General features: G+C 55.1%; 3 protein-coding genes and 1 long non-coding RNA gene across 7 annotated transcripts in view; 2 read left to right on the top strand and 2 right to left on the bottom strand.

Annotated features, from left to right (window-relative positions):
• The first annotated feature begins 1,712 nt into the window (after positions 1-1,712).
• PHYHD1 (phytanoyl-CoA dioxygenase domain containing 1) lies at positions 1,713-12,183 on the top strand. 3 transcript variants are annotated; one of them, XM_061199796.1, is made up of 12 exons: positions 1,713-1,762; positions 2,536-2,614; positions 4,021-4,179; positions 7,200-7,275; positions 7,352-7,399; positions 8,592-8,647; positions 8,733-8,795; positions 9,442-9,463; positions 10,786-10,914; positions 11,012-11,128; positions 11,812-11,938; positions 12,043-12,183. In XM_061199796.1, the coding sequence occupies exons 2-12, from the start codon at positions 2,582-2,584 to the stop codon at positions 12,086-12,088; spliced, it is 876 nt and encodes a 291-aa protein (XP_061055779.1). In that variant the 5' UTR covers positions 1,713-1,762; positions 2,536-2,581; the 3' UTR covers positions 12,089-12,183. The 3 variants fall into 3 exon arrangements, with proteins under 3 accessions (XP_061055779.1, XP_061055780.1, XP_061055782.1); XM_061199797.1 differs by lacking the exons at positions 1,713-1,762; positions 7,352-7,399 and having other exon boundaries at positions 2,433-2,614; XM_061199799.1 differs by lacking the exons at positions 1,713-1,762; positions 8,592-8,647; positions 8,733-8,795; positions 9,442-9,463 and having other exon boundaries at positions 2,434-2,614.
• LOC133097710 (uncharacterized) lies at positions 8,126-16,786 on the bottom strand. The gene is made up of 3 exons (XR_009702055.1): positions 16,754-16,786; positions 9,419-9,619; positions 8,126-8,389 (listed from the first exon to the last, which is right to left on the bottom strand). It is a non-coding gene; the product is annotated as an uncharacterized LOC133097710 (long non-coding RNA).
• DOLK (dolichol kinase) lies at positions 14,714-16,780 on the bottom strand. The gene has a single exon (XM_061199795.1). The coding sequence runs from the start codon at positions 16,473-16,475 to the stop codon at positions 14,859-14,861; it is 1,617 nt and encodes a 538-aa protein (XP_061055778.1). The 5' UTR covers positions 16,476-16,780; the 3' UTR covers positions 14,714-14,858.
• Positions 16,787-16,869: 83 nt separating the features above from the next.
• Positions 16,870-17,444, top strand: part of NUP188 (nucleoporin 188) — a 48,191-nt gene continuing 47,616 nt past the window's right edge. Inside the window, exon 1 of one of the 2 annotated variants that reach the window (XM_061199793.1) lies at positions 16,870-16,913. In XM_061199793.1, the coding sequence (XP_061055776.1) occupies positions 16,882-16,913 (32 nt within the window). In that variant the 5' untranslated portion in view covers positions 16,870-16,881. The remainder of the gene's footprint in view (positions 16,914-17,444) is intronic. The other variant, XM_061199794.1, reaches the window with a different exon arrangement.

Here is a 17,444-nt window from a genome sequence, read left to right as displayed (position 1 = left end):
CTTTGATGGGAGGGAGGGAAGGGCGCTGGAATGGGAGCCAGTAGTCTCGGGTCCTTTTCCCAGCTCAGTCATCCCCTTTGTCAAACCGGGCAAGCCCCTTTCCTCCCGTGCCCTCCACATCCCCATCTGTGCAGTGGGCACTTCCACTCTGCTTTCATCCGTCCCTTGTAATTCCAACAGCCAGTCTCCAGGGCTCTGCAGAGGCAGGACTGAGAGTCACTGTGGGCAGGCCTGACCCAGCTTCTAGCCCCTTTGGGCTGGAGGTGCTGAAGGTGTTGGGGTCAAGGGCAGAGGCTGGGGGAGATGGGCAGAGTTGTCTTCAGATTCTAGCTCTGCCATTTATTTGATGTGGGCCCTCGGTTTCCTCATTTATAAAATCAGGATGGTGTTGGCGACCTCACAGGATTGTTCTGGGGCTTACTCAGCTTCCTGATAATTTTGCTGGTAGGTGGAGTTTTTAGCAGAGGGCCTGGCTCCTGGAAATCAATAAATGATCTGTCTTCCTCCTGGCCCAGCAAGGCTTGTGTAAGGACAATGAGTCCTTACCTGCTGCTTGGGCACCTCCTCTGGGACACGCCAGAGTCTGTCCTTCCTCCCTACATGGGACTTTGACCCCCCAGGTGACCTCAGGAGTGAGTCAAGAGTCCCTCCCTCTTCTGCCTCTGTCGTGGGATTTTTGACGGGGAGGCCAAGCAGCTGGGCTTGGCAACCCCCTACAACACCCTCCTTTATCTCGAGAGTAGAGGTCTTCCTCTCCTGTCTTGTCTGGTACCTCCCCACCAGTGCCCACTGCCCCACCTCAGGCTTGGGGTGGCCCAAGCGCTGGATCTGGAGCTGGTTAGCTTTTGGAAAAAAACAGCAATGTGGAAACACCGCCCACCCACTTCCCAAAGCCTGAGTGGAATGAATGAACAAATCGTGGGAGGCCCAGCCGTCCCCCCGCCTCCCCCCAACTCAGGGCTCTTCACTCCATTTAAAACCACACTGGTGGCCTTTTCTCTGATGATAACAGCAGTTTGGAAAACTTGGGGAAGTTCAAAAAGTAAAGTAAAAATACCCTCACATTCCACCGAGAACAGCTCCTGCTAACATACGGTGAACAGCCAGTGGGCACTTTCCAAGTGCCCAGGAGGTACTTCTGTTATCCCCAAACCACAGATGGGGAAAGTAAGGCCCGGGTGTGGATGTAAGCCTTGGATGGGGGTTCCCTGAGGAGTTGCTAGCCCAGCACTACTGGACCCTCACTGTGTTCCTGGCACATGGCAGGTGTCTCTCTGGATCTGTTGGGAAGGGGCCAGGACAGCTGGGAACGCTCCCTGCCTTGAGTGAGCGGAACCTTGGCTGTATTTCCCCAAAGGGTTCTGTCTTCCACCTGTCTTCCTCACCCGGCCTGTCCCCTGGGAACCTCTTCACCCTCCAGCCTCAGGAGCCTGCCGGGGCTCTCCCCTCCCCTGGCTCTCGGCTCTTGGGAAGCAGGGACCAAGCAGCTATACTTCCAGTGCGGTGGCCCAGAAAACACAACTTGACTTAGGGCCAAGTCTCCTGAGGGCTGAGCAGTGTCCCCACGCTCGCTCCCGAGACACTCTGTCCCTTCGCCATTCAGAAAGCATCATTTCAGGGAAGGCCAGTGGCTGGGTTTCAGAAGCGGCAGCCAGAACGGCCCCGTCAGCTGATGAGCAGGGCTGGCTGGAAGGGTGGGTGTGCTGACCGCCGGCCTCCGCTGTGCCAGCCGGCCTCAGACACCAACATCTTGGGCCTGGGGGTAGGGATCAGGAACCATGGCTTCCCTCGCCCTCATTCTGAAGACCCAGGCCCCCACTCTAGCCCCTTCCCCTTTCTAAGATCCCCGTTATCTTCTCCCTTCCTCTGAGCTGCAGACAGATCTGTAATCCTTTCAGGACCTAGAGAGTCTCAGGGGATCAGAGCTTGGGGAGCAGGGGCAGGGGCCCAGGCAATCCTCTGAAGCCCTCTTCCACCTTTAGAATGCAGAGCTGCTCAGAGTCTGTCTGATGTGCGTGCCCCCAGACCCACCTTGCATCCCATCCCACCCAGATGCTGCTGCTGGTGGCCTGGGCACTTTCTAACCCTGCCTCGACCCAGGGGCAGGTGTGGGTTGGAGGTTACAGTTAGTTGTGGCACCTGGGCAGGGACTCGGGTGTCCTCCTGCCTGCCCAGACACTCCTAGGACACAACTTCTGGGCACCTTGGAAACAGCCAGCCGGGAGTGGTTTCTGGAAAGAAACTGGAAGGAGGCAGTTAAAGATCTTGCAGGAGATCAGAAATGGCTAATCCTGGATTAGCTGGGGGGGATGGACCCAGGGTGTGGGGCAGACAAGGGGGGCCCCACCCTAGGACAGAAGTGAGAGGGGGTGGGGTGGGGTGGGTGTGTTGGGGGCCGGGAATGGGTTTTCTCTGGATGGGGGCGGGGAGGAGCTGAAGGCCAGGATTCAGTTTTTTCTGGGCAGGGAAGGGTTAAATCCTCCTGGGCCTCCCAGGCTCTGGCCACTCTCCCCTCCTGACCTTTCTCCTCTCCAGCCTCAGGCACAGCCGCAGAGCCACCCGTGCACCCTGCCTCGTCCTCATGGCCTACCTGAGCCGCTCACAGCTCCAGAAGGTAGGGCCCTGCTGGGTGGGCACCCCGAGGGTCAGGTAAATGTGGGGGGCCCCTCCGGACTTGGAGTAGTCCCGGGGAACTCGACCCACCCCCTTACGTTTTTCAGAAGAGGAAACTGAAGCCCAGAGTGGTCGGTTCACAGCCATGACCCCTAACTTCCGCACACACAGCCAGGGGCCATCCAGGCCAACGCACTGCGGCTGGGGTGGGAATGTTTGCATGAAGAAACCAGAAGAAAACACAGGATCCTGCGAACTGGGGGCGGGGGCGGGGGCGGGGGGGGGGGGTCTGTGAAGGGGCGGGGCCGACGAGGGGCGGATCCACCCGTCCCACCCCACCCACAACCCACCTCCAGCGCGGGGCGGGTGGCCGGGCAACCACCCGGCGGGCGCATTCAGACCCGAAAAGGCTAACCCGTGGGAATCAGAGCGATGGAGACTTTTTAAAAACATGACCCTTGTTGTTTGTTCCTGATGGCAAGAGGAAAATGCAAAAAAATACAGAAAAGCTCAAAAAAGAAAATTTAAACCCACCTATAGATTCCTATGCTGAGACAATATTTTGGCATACAGCCCTTGAATCTCTAAAAGTTTCAGGGGACTTCCCTGGCGGTCCAGTGGTTAGGACTCCGCGCTTCCACAGCAGAGGGCACGGGTTCAATCCCTGGTTGGGGAACTTAGATTCCACAAGCTGCGCTGGGGGGCCAAATAAATAAAATAAAAGGTCCATCACAATATCACAAAAGCTGTCGCCGATTGCTTGCTTGCTTGCTATATGTTTCATAAAGGAGGCACTACTGTGCTCCCCATCTGATAGATAGCCTGAGAGTCAGAGAGGGGAAAGCACTTGCCCAGGTTCTCACAAATTAGGATACTAATTTGTAGTTGGCTTTTTTTTTTTAAACTCACAATATGTGTGGAACACATTCCCATGCCAATAAATATTTTTCTATCAGCTGTGTTGTATTTCAGGTAGATAAACCACACTTTGTGTGATAAGTTCACCTGTGTGCTGGTTTGTTTGATGATATCCGTCTCCTTCCCTAGACTAAGTTCTGAGAGGCAAGCATCATGGCTGGCTTGCTCATGACTGAATCTCCAGCTCCTAAAACCATGTCTGGTGCACGGTAGATGCTCAGCCAATATTAGCCGGATAAACGAATGAGGTTGTATTCCCTGGAGGGTTAGGCCTGGGACACCTCCCCTTCCACTCGCCTTCATTCAAGCAGCCAACACTGATTGCTCTTCACTGGGCGCTAGACACCATCGCCAGGGAGGGAGGCAGAGCAATGAACAGGATGCCTTGTCCTGCCTCCACACGGCTTCTGGTTTGGGGAAGGGTCAAATCAGTCCTCATCAAGAGCGTTTGAGGGCAGGGAGAAGCCTGAGTCTCCTTCCTGCCTGCAGTTTCAGGAGGATGGATTTCTGGTGCTGGAAGGATTCTGGTCTGCAGACGAGTGTGTGGCCATGCAATGGAGGATTGGCGAGATAGTGGCTGAGATGGATGTCCCTCTCCATTGTCGCACGGAATTTTCCACCCAGGAGGAGGAGCAGCTGAGAGCCCAGGTAGGTGCCTGGAGCAGGTGAGAATGAGATTTGGTCTTTGATGGGTGGCTCAGTCCCCAGCCAGAGCAGCAGCCTGGAAAGGTAGGACCCCAAGGCCCATGGGCTCATGCTGATAACGAATCAGGCCCCGAGCTTTCTGTGGGCCGGGATCCAGGCTAAGTGTCTTATATGCATATTTCCTTCACTCCCTACTACGAATTCATGAGGTCAGCATTATTGCCCCCATTAGACAGGTGGGGTAAATGAGGCTCAGCTCACTTGCCCCAAACTACACAATTAGTAACTGATAGGGCCAGAATTTGAACCCAGATCTGCCTGATACCAAGTGCATGCTGTCACTGCTCTGCTGTACTACCTTAGAAGTTTTCCTGCCACAAAGGACCTCTTTGTGGCCAGCAACCCAGCATAAGCCAAGTGATTCTGATGGGCCCACCTGGGTAAGTCATCCCCCAATGAGACAAGGAACTCTGCTTGTTTCCCCCAGTGACCTACTAGGACTCAGTACAGCTTGAGATGGGTAAGTTGAGACCCAGGGGTTCTCCTACACAGTTCTCTTAACCCTTCATAGGCTGAATTTATGAGCCTGCCTGCGGCTGGGCCCCCAAGCCAAAGCTGTGGTCCAGGCTCAGTAATGGGGCTCACCCTTACTCATGGCAAGGAGCTTCTGCCATCTGGTGGGCATAAAGGGAATTACAATGACTAGAAGGCTTGCAACCCAGAGAATGGGGACTTCAGAAAGAAAAAGGGTTACAGAATGACACTTTCCTCCAAACAGTCGGTTTCATTTGGCTGCACTGGTATTCAGTAAACCCTCAGTATTCACAACTGATATTGTGAAAGACTTTGAAACGGGTTTTTTTAAAAAATAATTAATTAATTAATTTTTGGCTGCGTTGGGTCCTCGTTGCCACGCGCGGGCTTTCTCTAGTTGCGGCGAGCGGGGGCTACTCTTTGTTGAGGTGCACAGGCTTCTCATTGCGGTGGCTTCTCTTGTTGTGGAGCACGGGCTCTAGGCACGCGGGCTCTAGAGCGCAGGCTCAGTAGTTGTGGCGCACGGGCTTAGTTGCTCCGCAGCATGTGGGATCTTCCTGGACCAGGGCTCGAACCCGTGTCCCCTGCATTGGCAGGCAGATTCTTAACCACTGCACCACCAGGGAAGTCCCTGAAATGGGTATTAAAAGAAAAAAATATTGGCGGTGTCCTGTCTAGTAGTGCTCCGTTCCAGCTTACCAGCACCTTTCATTGTTTTTGAGTTATTATACAACTCTGTAAGTTATATAGAACTGATAATAACTCGCATGATACTCGTCCATAGAAATGGGTATGAACTGGGCCCGGCAGGGTGCAATTATTGCCCTTGTGGCTAGATTCAGTTTTGCATTGATTTGTAAATTCATTTCAGCGTTTCTTATTGCCTATATTTGTGTGTTTCTTGGAATTCTCCTTTCAACATGTTGCTGGTTCCCTTGTGAATTACTGAGTTAAGTAAAAATCTTTGACACGCGTGTAGCGTCACCGTCTTTATTATTATTATCAGTTATGCTTCCTAAACTTGTTTCCCTGCTAGTGCAGAGGAGTTAAGAATGTTGAAAAAAAACTTTTAGTTTTCAGTGGGAAGGGCGTGGAAAGGGCCCGACAGGTCACTGAGTTGAGCCACGCAAGGCACTGTGACAGCAGATGTGCGCAGTTGAGGGAGTGCTGGGGCTGTGTCATATGGGAACCCAGGTAGGGGCATCAGTGACACTCAAACTGTACTTACGTCGCCATGAAGGAAGATATATATGGTGATCATGGGTGGCTAAAGCCACAAGGAAAACATGGGGCATCTCCCTGGAGCATCATTTTCTTCTTTTTTTAAAATTAAATATTTATTTATTTATGTGTTTGGCTGCGTCGGGTCTTAGTTTTGGCACTCGAGCTCTAGAGCCTGTGGGCTTAGTTGCCCTGCAGCACGTGGGATCTTAGTTCCCCAACCAGGGATTGAACCCGCGTCCCCTGCCCTGGAAGGCGGATTCTCAACCACTGGACCACCAGGGAAGTCCCTGGAGCATCATTTTCATATGCTGCTAAGAAATTTAAATCATGACATTAAAATTAACAAGAAGGGAGTTCCCTGGTGGCCTAGCGGTTAGGATTCGGCACTGTCATTGCTGTGGCCCGGGTTTGATCCCTGGTCAGGGAACTGAGATCCCAGAAGCCACAGGGTGTGGTCAAAAAAAAAAAAAATCAATAAAATTAACAAGGAGATGTTATTAAGAAAAAAGAAAAAGATTAGTAATAGCTTATATTTATCGAGCATTTAGCCATGGTGTGTTTTCCTTGCTGGGTGTTTTCTATTTAGCAGCAGTAGTAATAATAATAACAAAGGCAGATATTCACATGACACCACATTCCAAGGACTGTTCTTATATACCTTATATATACTGACTCATAATCCCTACAACACCCTATGAGATAGGTGCCATTAATAGCCTCCATATTTTATGAGGAAACTAAGCCTGGAGAGGTTCAGTAATGTGGTTGTGATTACAGCCAGTTAGTGGCAGAGCTGGGATTTGAACCCAGGTATTCTAGCTCCAGGGTCTGTGTTCTCAACTTCTATAAGGTTCAGCCTCTACCTGAACCTGAAGCCTCCAACAATCCAGGGAGGTCAGTTCTATTATTATTCCCCTTTTACAGATGAGGAAACTGAGGCTTTGAGAGGCAAAACAAGTGGCCCAAGGCTCCCTGGGAACCAGGCGTGTTTGATCTAGTACCTGTGTTTCATGCCATTATGGAGTATGAGTCATGTGATTTATTTAGAGGTTTCTAAGAAATCCCATGCTTGGAGTTTCCAGCTGTGCTTCCAGGTCCTTGGGGTTCCTGTTCACCGGCTGTGCCACAGTGGATGAGTTTGAGAAGCACCAGAGGCGTCTGCAGCTCTGTGGGGTGGGAAGCATCTGAATCCTCTTCCCTCTCTGCCAGGCCCACCTGTGACCCCGTGATGCTCTCTCAGCCCCTCTGATGTCCCCTCTCCACAGGGCAGCACAGACTATTTCTTAAGCAGCGGCGACAAGATTCGATTCTTCTTTGAGAAAGGCGTCTTTGATGAGAAAGGTTTGGAACTGGGGCCCTAGAGGTGGGGGTGGCTGGACTCCAGTCCTTCCAGCTTGACCTGTCCCTTGTGCCACAGGAAATTTCCTGGTCCCTCCGGAGAAATCCATCAACAAAATTGGCCATGGTAAGCAGGGGCTGGAGAGAAACTGAGGTCTGAAGAGTTTGGGGGCCTTCCCCCAAAGCACACGTTAAGGCAGTAGCCCAACAAATGGCAGTTCTGGGTGCAGGGTCCTTCTTGGGCCCTGCTCTCCTGCATCTTATGATGCTAACCACATGGCACTGCCACTGCAGCACTGGCAAGAGGGGTCCATTTGAGCCCCCCCCCCAATGCAGATGGGTGCGTGCGGGCTCCTCAACTCTCTACTGCCCGGCCTGGGGATGATTCAGGCGCCAGGCACGTGGGGATTCTGGGTCCCATTGCTCCCTGAAGGCTTCTTAAGGACACCAAACATGTTGACAAGGTCCCTGTTCCAAGACCCCTAAACCAAGCTAGGAAACCCTCTTTTTTTTTTTTTTTTTTTTTTTCAGGATCATGCATTATAGTTATTTTGTAGGGAGTTCCCTGGCGGTCCAGTGGTTAAGACTCCGTGCTCTCACTGCCGAGGGCCCGAGTTCGATCCCTGGTCAGGAAACTAAAATCCCACAAGCCGCGTGATGTGGCAAGAAAAAAAAAACAAAAAAACCCCTTACAATGTATCTTGTAGACTGATTTTTAAACATGAAGTTATATCATGGTAGCTTTGTTTTTTTTTTTTTCAAATTGTGGTAAAATACATATAATAGAAAATTTACCATCGTAACCATTTTGAAGTATACAATTCAGTGGCATTAAATACGTTCAACCCTCACTTTTTGTAATAACAACAGTAGTAAATAATGAGAAGAGTGACTGTTCTGTGCCTGGTCCTGGGCTGTGCTTGCACACGCGTTAGCCCATGGAGTCCTATGGCAGCCCAGGAGGCAGGGCTGATTCCATTGTACACAGGAGGAAACTAAGGCTTAAAGGAGAGAAATCGGTGCTCAGAGTCTGACAGAGCAAGCGGCAGTACCAGAATTGCTACCAAGTGATGGGTCCCTTGGAGTCCTTGGTCTTCTGAAGGGCGGCCAGTCAGGGCTAGAAGGTCAAGAATAAGGTCATAGGTCAGGTGAAGGCATCTGTGGGGCCCATTTCTCGGTTATAAACAAGCAGAAAGCTTAACGCACAGAAAATAGGTGAGAATATCAAAGTGAGGCCTGACCCTGGGTGCCCAGGCCTAGGCGTGGGAGGGACGCATGGGGACTGGGGACTGGCTCTTCAGCCCACCTCTGTCCCGCAGCTCTGCACGCCCATGACTCTGTCTTCAGGTGTGTCACACACTCCCCCAAGGTGCAGGTGAGCAGAGGTGTCAGTGAGGGTGGGTCGGTGGGCCATATGTGAGTGTGGGCGGGCTGGCCATGTGACCTCTGCCCCCTTCCAGGCTTTGGCCAGAAGTCTGGGCCTCCAGATGCCCGTGGTGGTGCAGAGCATGTATATCTTTAAGGTGAGCGGCCCGTCCTCCCCAGGCCTCCGTTTACCCTCTGTAAAATGGGCACAGTGCTCATACCAAGCCCTTCCTTTCAAGGGCCGCAAGCTGCCTCCCTGAGGAAATATTATTAAGTTGGCGGGAGAACATGAAAACCGGTCTCCTCTGGTTAGGGTGCCTGGCACTTAGTTGGGGCTCAGTTAGGGTGCCGTGGAAGGAAAGGGGATCCCGGGGCTGCCTCCTCCCTTTGTTGGCTATTGAAATGCTCTGCTCCCAGCTTTCAAGGCCCAGCCCAGTGCCACCTCCTCCAAGAAGCCTTCCAATGCCCTTGGGAAGAGAGGACACATCTCTGATCCTGGAGCCCAGAGGCTTAATCGCTGGCCTGGGCCCCAGCCTCTCCCGCTTCCCCTCACTTCTGCCTTGTGTTCTTGTTAGGGACATGTGTGCTCAGACTGGGAGCTCCCTGCCAGGCAGGGTGGCTTTTCTCTTTGCAGCCCTTCTGGGCCTGGCACATAGTAGGTGCTCGATAGCTGGGTGCTGACGTGGAAGCCTTGCAGATAAACACCTGTGGCGGGGGGAAGAGCATCCCACTCGGAGGACTCAGAGCAGCCCCTGCCCCTCCCCGCTCTCCCTGGCCTCACCCGGCCCCTCCTCTCTCCTGCAGCAACCTCACTTGGGCGGCGAAGGTGAGCCAAGAGCAGGCTGGGGGGCCAGCGAAGGCCCCGGCGGGAGATCTGGGACTTTAGTGGTTGTCAGGTCTCCAGAGGGAGGGAAGGCGCCTGCCAAGACGTCCATAGACAAGAGCCTGGGCCAGCGGAGGAGAAGCCATCTTCTGCTGCTTCCTGAAAGAGTGGATGCCGGGGGGTGGGGTGGGGTGGGGGGGTGGAGGGGGGGTGTCCTGGAGCCCTTGACCCAGTGGTTCCCAAACCTGGCAGCAACTCCTTGCTGGTTAAAAATACAGATTCCTGGGCCGCATTCCCTGAGATCTTGAGTCAGGAGGGTGGCAAGGGCCTGGGAATCTGTATTTTACCAAGTTCCCTGGAGGACTGATTCAGCATAGAAACTGCTGATCTGATTACAAACCCCCTGGATACACAGATACCCTTTCCAGCCTCCCTCATGGGTGATGATCCACTTCTCTCAAATACCTCCAGTGACAGAGGGCTCACCACCCCTACAGGCAGCTCTTCCTTTCCTGACATGAGCTCAAGTCATTCCCCTTGTGAGGCCCCCTCCTCCCCACCATCCAGCCTGAGGACAGTCTCCTGAAGGGATGACCATCCTCTCCCTGAGCCTTCTCTGCTCAGTCCAGCACCCCCAGCTCCTTCAGCCATTCCTCCTCCAAATGTTTTGGGGCCCCCACCATTAGGACACCTTCATCTGGACACTGTCTGCATTGTCAAAGTCCGACTTAAACTTTGGTGCTCAGAAAGCACACAGTTCCCCAGGAAGGGATGAGGCGAGACTAGCACCCTCTTGTTGTTACAGACTAAGGTCCTCTGTTCAGCGGTTCTCCATCCTGCCTGGGTCCCAGCATCACGCAGGGGATGTTTACAATGTGGATGCTGGGTCCGTTTCCTGCTTCACACCCAACTTCCAAGTCTTAGACCACTGGTGGCTTACACTGGACCATCTGGTGGCTGAAGGTGCTCTCGCTGGTTAAGGACGGCGGCTTGAGTTACCTGGCTGGAATTAGACAATAGCAGCTGCTTTTCAGGCAGCGACTACAATGTCAGGCTCTGTACTAAGCACTTTTCGTACACTGTCTCAGAATCCTCCAGCAACCTCGTGAGGTTAGGTTATCGTTGGGGCTGCTTTATGGTTTAGGAAATTGAAGCTTGAGAGGTGAAATCTCTTGCCCAGAGTCTCCGGGCCAGGAAGCGGTGAGATTCTAACTGCTCATAGGAAGGCTGGGCCTGGAGGGCCCTGGGAGGACCATGGAGTGAGTAGAAACGAGGCCAAGGTGAGGTGAGGCCAGGCTCCTCATGCCCAGGCGGGCCTGCTGCAGTCTCCCCTCACCAGGATGCCTCCTTCCTGTATACGGAGCCTCTGGGCCGGGTGCTGGGCGTGTGGATTGCTCTGGAAGACGCCACGCTGGAGAACGGCTGCCTCTGGTTCATCCCTGGCTCCCACACAGGTGAGGCCACCTGCCTCTCCCTGCCCACTCGTCCCCACCCCCCACAGGGGAGGGATCCCGAATAAAGAGAGGCTAAAGGCCCCACCTTGGCCCGCAGGTGGAGTGTCGAGAAGGATGGTCCGGGCCCCTGCTGGCTCGGCGCCTGGCACCAGCTTCCTTGGGACAGAGCCAGCCCGGGATAACAGCCTCTTTGTGCCCACACCGGTGCGGAGAGGTAGGGGGTGTGCAGAGGGCGGGGAGGAGGGCCCGGAGGCCATGCCTGGGGGTCTGTGCTTGCTCTGACCACCCAGCTCACCTGAGGGCCGGGAAGTCACAGCATGAGGGAAGGTAGGGCTGGGTGGGCACTGGGAGGTCTTAAAGCTCTGTGGTTGACAGCAGGGTCTCCCAGATCAGGCTGGAATCCAGACCCTGCTACTTCCCGGCTGTCTCTGTGAGCAAATGACTGAACCTCTCTGAGCCTCAGTTTCCCCAAACATAAAGTAGGGAAGCCAGTGAGATGTCATATGTAAGATGGTGCACCACAAGTGCTCACAAATCCTGGCTGTCAGCACACCCTTCCTTTTAGAAAAGGGAAACTGAGCCCCAACTCTGCGTTCCCGGCTGAGGCCCCAGCTGGCTGGCATGGGACAGAGAGCTTCTGTCTGGTTCTGCAAATGCCATAGAGGTGGATGCCCTTGCTGAGGCTTGCCAAGGGCACAGGCCACAGCGGAAGGGACTTGACCCCAGGGGAACCCATGTCCAACAGCACAGCCTCCGGCGCTGGGGCAGACTCCAGGCCCCTGAGCGTCCAGGGATGGGAATGGGGATGAATAGCCCACGACACCGCTTGAGGGAGGGGGCGCCCACCATGTCCCTTCCTGCCTCGAGGGCGCTCTTGACCCGCTGTGTCCCTGCCAGGGGCCCTCATCCTAATCCACGGAGAAGTGGTGCACAAAAGTGAGCAGAATTTCTCCGACTACTCACGCCAGGCCTATACTTTCCACCTCATGGAGGCTGCTGGCACCGTCTGGAGCCCAGATAACTGGTAGGTGGCAGGGTGTGTGTGGGCCCCAGACAGCTCCCGAAGAGGTCCTGGAGGCTGGGAGCAGTGCTACTGGCACCTCGAGGTCCTCTCCCCATCCTCTGCAGGCTCCAGCCGACAGCTGAGCTGCCCTTTACCCCACTGTACACCTAAAGGCCCTCTGAGGGCAGGGACGCCACCCCCTCTCGGGAGAAGCTGTGGGCCACCAACGCCAGCGCCTCACCCCACCGCCCAGCTGCAATGGGGAATTCGCACCTCTCCCCCAGGGCTTTCCTTCTGCTGGTGTCTGTGCAGACAGGCAGGCAGGAGCAGGAGGCTGGGCTGGGTGCCTTCCCTGAGATCTGTCTCTGTCTGTCCCTACCCCAACACAACCTCCCCCAAGAGGCAGCCTCACAGCCATGAAAGGGTTCTGGCTGCTTCTCTGCCGGCTTCTCACTCGTTGTCTCCCCTCTCACATGGAACTCTTGGTCATTACGGTGGGAGACACTGAATAAAAAAGACTTCCAAATGCAGCATCTTGATCCTTCTTTCCCAAGCAGCCTTCCTCTCAAGATGAGAACCCTGCTGAAAATCATCCCAGGTAGCCCAGCCCTGCCTGGTGAGGTATGCACGATGTTAATAACAGTAAGTGACATTTAGTGGGCATTCATGATGCCAAGAGCTTGCTGTGCTTTATCACTGGATCCTCACCCCTTTCAGGTAGATGCTGTTTCCAGATGATGGAGCTGACACATGGGAAGGTTAAGTGACCTGCCCAAGTTCCACAGCTGTTCAGGTGTTTGGCGAGGTCAGCTGGATCCAGAGCCTATGCTTCTAACCTCTATGCTCCCAGTTCTCCTTTCCTGGGGAGGGAAAAGACCAGAGCCTGGAATCCAGTCTGAGATTCTGGTCCTGACTCTGTGACCAACTCGATTTCCGGCCTCAGGCCAGGCCCTTCTCTCTGGGCCCATTTGGCCACCTGCACCATCAAGGGGCCGGACGAGGGCCTCCACAGGTCCCTCCTGTTTGGACATGCTTGGCAGGCACCCAGAGCTGCAGGAACAAATACCAAATCTGAAACCTGCCTGGCGGGGGTCTGCTCAGAGGTTGCAAACTGGGGGCCACCAGCCGATTTCACAATGCAGAATTGTTTTGTCTGGGACTCGGCATTTTAAAACAAACAAACAAAAAACCCAAAACATTTTAAAACTGGGAGATTCCACATAACAATTCAGGTTTCTAAGCTTCTTTGAATGAGCAGGTCAACAGCCTGGGGCCTGTGGTCTAGCCTACGTGACCGCTGGCTGGAGCTGCCTTCTTACAGGCACGTGTGCTCTCCGCTTCCCTTCCCGGTCCTCCTTCATTGCATTACCTGCCTGGCCTCAGCGGTCTTATGATTTTATGACCTTGATTTCCAGCCCCCACTCTGTATGGGAACAAACCACCCAGGGAGTCAGTGGGGCAAAGCCAGCACTCATAGACGCTACACCCTAACATGGTGTTGCCTCCTTCAGCGAGCAGTCGTGGGGAGCCTGAGCCAAGGGAAGGGTTTGTTAAGGCTCCTTTGAGCCCAAAAGGAATGTCTTAATACTCTCCTCTGAGGGAAAGGGCTTGGCAGTGATGCTCAGGCAGAAGCAAGCTCCCAGAGCTGGGCTCCTGGCTTCCGGCCTTGGTGGGCCAAAGTTCTCACCTCTTCCTGCCTAGGCCCCTCCCTGTCAGGCTGGTGGGAAGTGGGGAGAACCTGGTCCAGCCTTGAGAAACCTGCTGTGCTATCTTCTCACTGACGGGAAATGTTCATTCATTCAGCGAAGGTCTGCCGAGTTCCTGCTATGTGCCAGGCTGTGCTGGCACTGGGGGATGCGGTGGGGAACCAGGGAGAGCTGGACTCCGCCCTCACAGAGAGTAAGGCTGGAGCAGGCACCGCCCCCTCCCCCCGCCCCAGAAGAGCGATTCTGAACTCTCAGTAAACTTCACCAGACCTTGCCTCTAATTTCTCGCCAAGAGAAGAGACCAACACAGGTGTGGACATGACTGGAGGGTGAGAGGTCTCAGGAGGGACCCCTTGACAAGGACCCTGTGCTGTCCAGCCTGTCCTTCATCAGCGCCACTCAGCCAGGCAGCAGAGGCCTTGAGGCAGGGTGGGGTTGGCTGAAACAGGTAGTCAGCCCAGGACGGATCTTCTTCCTCCAGCCCTTCCAGGGATGCAACAAACAGATCCCATCTCTCCCCTTCAGCTCTTCCTAGCCCAAATGGGAGAAACCACATGCACTTGGCTATTTTCCTCTTATATTCTCCTCTGAATGAAGCCAGAGGAGTAGGGTCACTCTGGTCTCCAAGTACAACCTATATAACCCTTTGGTTTGCCTGGCTTTTTGCTGAGATGAGGACTGGCCTTGGGTAACAATGACACTTTCCCTCACTTATGTGACACTTTCGCACTTAAGTGCGGGCTCTGGGCTGGTCACCTCACACATGTCACTTCGCCAGAACCTCAAGACACCCCGTTAGGTGCAGGCTCTTATTAGTCCCATCTTGCAGACATGAGAATTGAGGCCCACAGTGATTAAGCAACTCACACAGTTAAGAAGTGGTTCAGCCAAGGATTCTGACCAGATGAGTCTGACACCAGAACCTGAAGTGTTAACCACTCTGCCCTATGGCCTCCAGTATCCACTCCGGCCCCCCCGAGGACTGCAAGGTGAGGGGGGGCCCTATGGCCCACTCAAGCTTTTTGAGCTGCTGCACTATCCTTTAAGCCTTTTTGCTTTTTAAAGTATCAGCAAAACTAAAACTGGGAGTGCTTTGATTTTTATTTTAAATCTGAATCAACTGAAAAATTAAATCTGCTTCTCCCCTCCTGGCTTTTCAAGCCCAGTGGCTGGCTGCTGTGGGGACCATTTGTCTTCCCCATGTCCCTGTTTCCTTCATCGCTGCTGCACAGCACCTAGGCCATCAGCAATATCAGGAGGTAGAGAGGCAAAAGGAGATTGTCTATCTGCGTAGTGTATGCTTCTAGGAGGGACACGGTGCTGATGCACCCCAAAATCCAAGCATAACTGTAGTTTAAATCCACTCCACTGTCGAAGATTAAGATCAGAGCTACAGAAATGATCTGGGCAAATATAGATGTCATGGTCCCCTCAAAAGTCTTTTTAGTTCCAGGCCAGCGAATCTCCCCCATGGTGCTGCCGAATATGGAGGCCACAGTGTCGCCCACACCGACGGCCAGGACTCCTGCATAGGGGACTAGGGCCCTGGCTCCCCCTAGGCTACCCTTCTGTGTGCAGGGTCTGGGGACTAACCAAATGGGAAGAGACATGCCTAGGAGCAGGTAGATGTGGGTCAGGATGAGCGGTCCACTGTCTCGTTCATCCAGGAAGAGGGACAGGAGGCTTCGCAGAGTGTGGCCCAGGGGCTTGATGCGGAAGTAGCGCACGTACTCTAGGAAGATGAAGACCGCCAGACATACGGTGGCGGCCACGTATAGCAGTGGCCGGTCCAAGATGATACCTGGGATGTAGGTGGCTACCACAATGAAGTGGAAATACTTCCGAGCAATGGTGGGGGCCTGGTGCTTCTTGGACTCGGAAGATGACCGCTTGGCATTCTGGTATAGCACCACCAGGCAGGCTAACGTGGCCAGCAGAGACCAGTAGGCTAGGAGGTAGACTCGGGTCTCTGTCTGGAAGAGGAATTGAAAAAGCCACAGCAGGGGGTTCCTGCGGATGAGCCGGTGCAGCCAGGGCAGGACCACACCAAGGCCCAGTACACAGGTCATGAGGTGGAAGAAGATGGAAGAGGCCCAGGTGCCTGAGTCCATGAAAACAAAGAGGGTGCTGAAGAAGATGCCCATGAGCACCATCCCTACCACCACTACCAGCAGGAAGAAGTCCAAGGGATCCCCCTGGCTTTCCACCACAGTCAGAGAGCGCTTGATGAGCTGGTTGAGCATGAAGCTGATGCCACCCAATACCAGCAGAGCCTCTCCAGGGGTGAAGCAGCGGGGCAGCAGATACAGCAGGATCATGTTGAGGTAGACGAAGATCAGCAGGACCTCCAGGACCTCGATCACCTCGCCTACACTCAGCGAGTGCTTCATGATATAAATGATGACACCTCCAGCCAAGCCCGAGATGACACAGGTGTTGGTGGGCACCGGGCGAGTGATGCCCAGTGCCAATACTGATGAGAAAAGGGCCACTGCCATGCCAGTGGCCGCCACCACAATTCCAAACCGCTCGAAGTATGGGTTCCCCGCAGCCTGGCAGCGCTCCTTCATAACCAGCCCGAGCAAAGGCATGACCACCGAGGCGGGCAGTAGGCCACTGTTTGCGGACATTCGAAACTGGAAGACAGCGCTTCCCTGCTGTAACAGCCGGTCCCACTTGTATTGGACGTAGAAGGCCTGCACCGCGAGGGCCACGGCGCACCACGAGTATCGATCCCACACGGCTGCGTGGATGCTCAGCACCACTACGAACACCACTGCCGCCTCTGCCAGCACCGAACCGCTCAGCGGAGCCCCAGGCCCAGGGGCCGGGGAAGCGCACTCTCGGGTCATGTCTTTAGATCTGAGACTCCGGGGAAACTGGGGTGACTAGGAACGCCCTGGACTCTGGGCCCTTTAATCCCCGCCTGGCAGAGAGCGGTAGCTTCGCCCAGCCAGCACCTTATCTCTCCGTTCTCCAGCTGCGAGAAAGGAAGCTCCACTGTAGGCCACCCTCTGACGCCTGGGAGCTGGCGTCGGGCTACCCTCCACCGCCTCACACCTATGGCGTACACGTCGCCTCTCGGCCGCCTCCCTCACAGCCTCGGCCGCCCTCGCCCGGAGTTCCTCACCTCTCTGGGAATCGCCATGTTGGCCTCGCCCCGCCGTCACGTGACGAAAAGCCCCGTCCACGCCCTGGAGGCGAGTGATCACGTGGGCGTGGCGTCTGGGGGCGGGGTTGGGGCGCGCGCGCGCGAAGATGGCGGCGGCCGCCGGCGGTCCGTGTGTGAGGTGCGGAGCGGGCCGAGTCGGCGGGCGTGACTGTGAGGCGCGGGGTCGAAGCCGAGCGGAAGCGGGGCGGGAGTTGGGGGCTAGATGTGGCAGCAGTGGCTGGGCGAAGGCCGGCTAGGTGGACGGACTCCGGGACGGGAGGCGGTTACAGCCAAACGGTCCCCGCGCGCGGGGGTCTGAGGTGACTTCTCCAAGAGGGGGGCCGGTGCCTCACCACTTCCCTGGACTCCTGCCTCCTGTCTCCCTACCCGCTCCCTTTCCCTTCCTCCCCTCTCCCCTCGGAGAGTCCCTCGGCGCCCCCCTCCCCCCCACCGCGCTTCCTGTGCGGCGTGACGCTCCCTCGAGGCGAGACTCGGCGCTTCGCGGTCGCCCGGGGGAGCCCCTACCCGGGCCCCGCTGCAGCCTCCTGTGCCCGGCCCGGCGGCGCTCCCCAGGTTACCCCCTGTGCTCTCGTTGGGAGGTCTGTTTCGGGCGTCGCCGAGCCACCTCCTGGCAGTTTCTGCCCTCTTTCGTCGCTCAGCCTTTCATTCA

Source organism: Eubalaena glacialis, chromosome 9, assembly GCF_028564815.1.
Source record: "Eubalaena glacialis isolate mEubGla1 chromosome 9, mEubGla1.1.hap2.+ XY, whole genome shotgun sequence".
NCBI classification, from domain to species: domain Eukaryota; kingdom Metazoa; phylum Chordata; class Mammalia; order Artiodactyla; family Balaenidae; genus Eubalaena; species Eubalaena glacialis.
The sequence above is the reverse complement of the archived record's forward strand: the minus strand, read 5'-3'. Positions and strand labels throughout refer to the sequence as shown.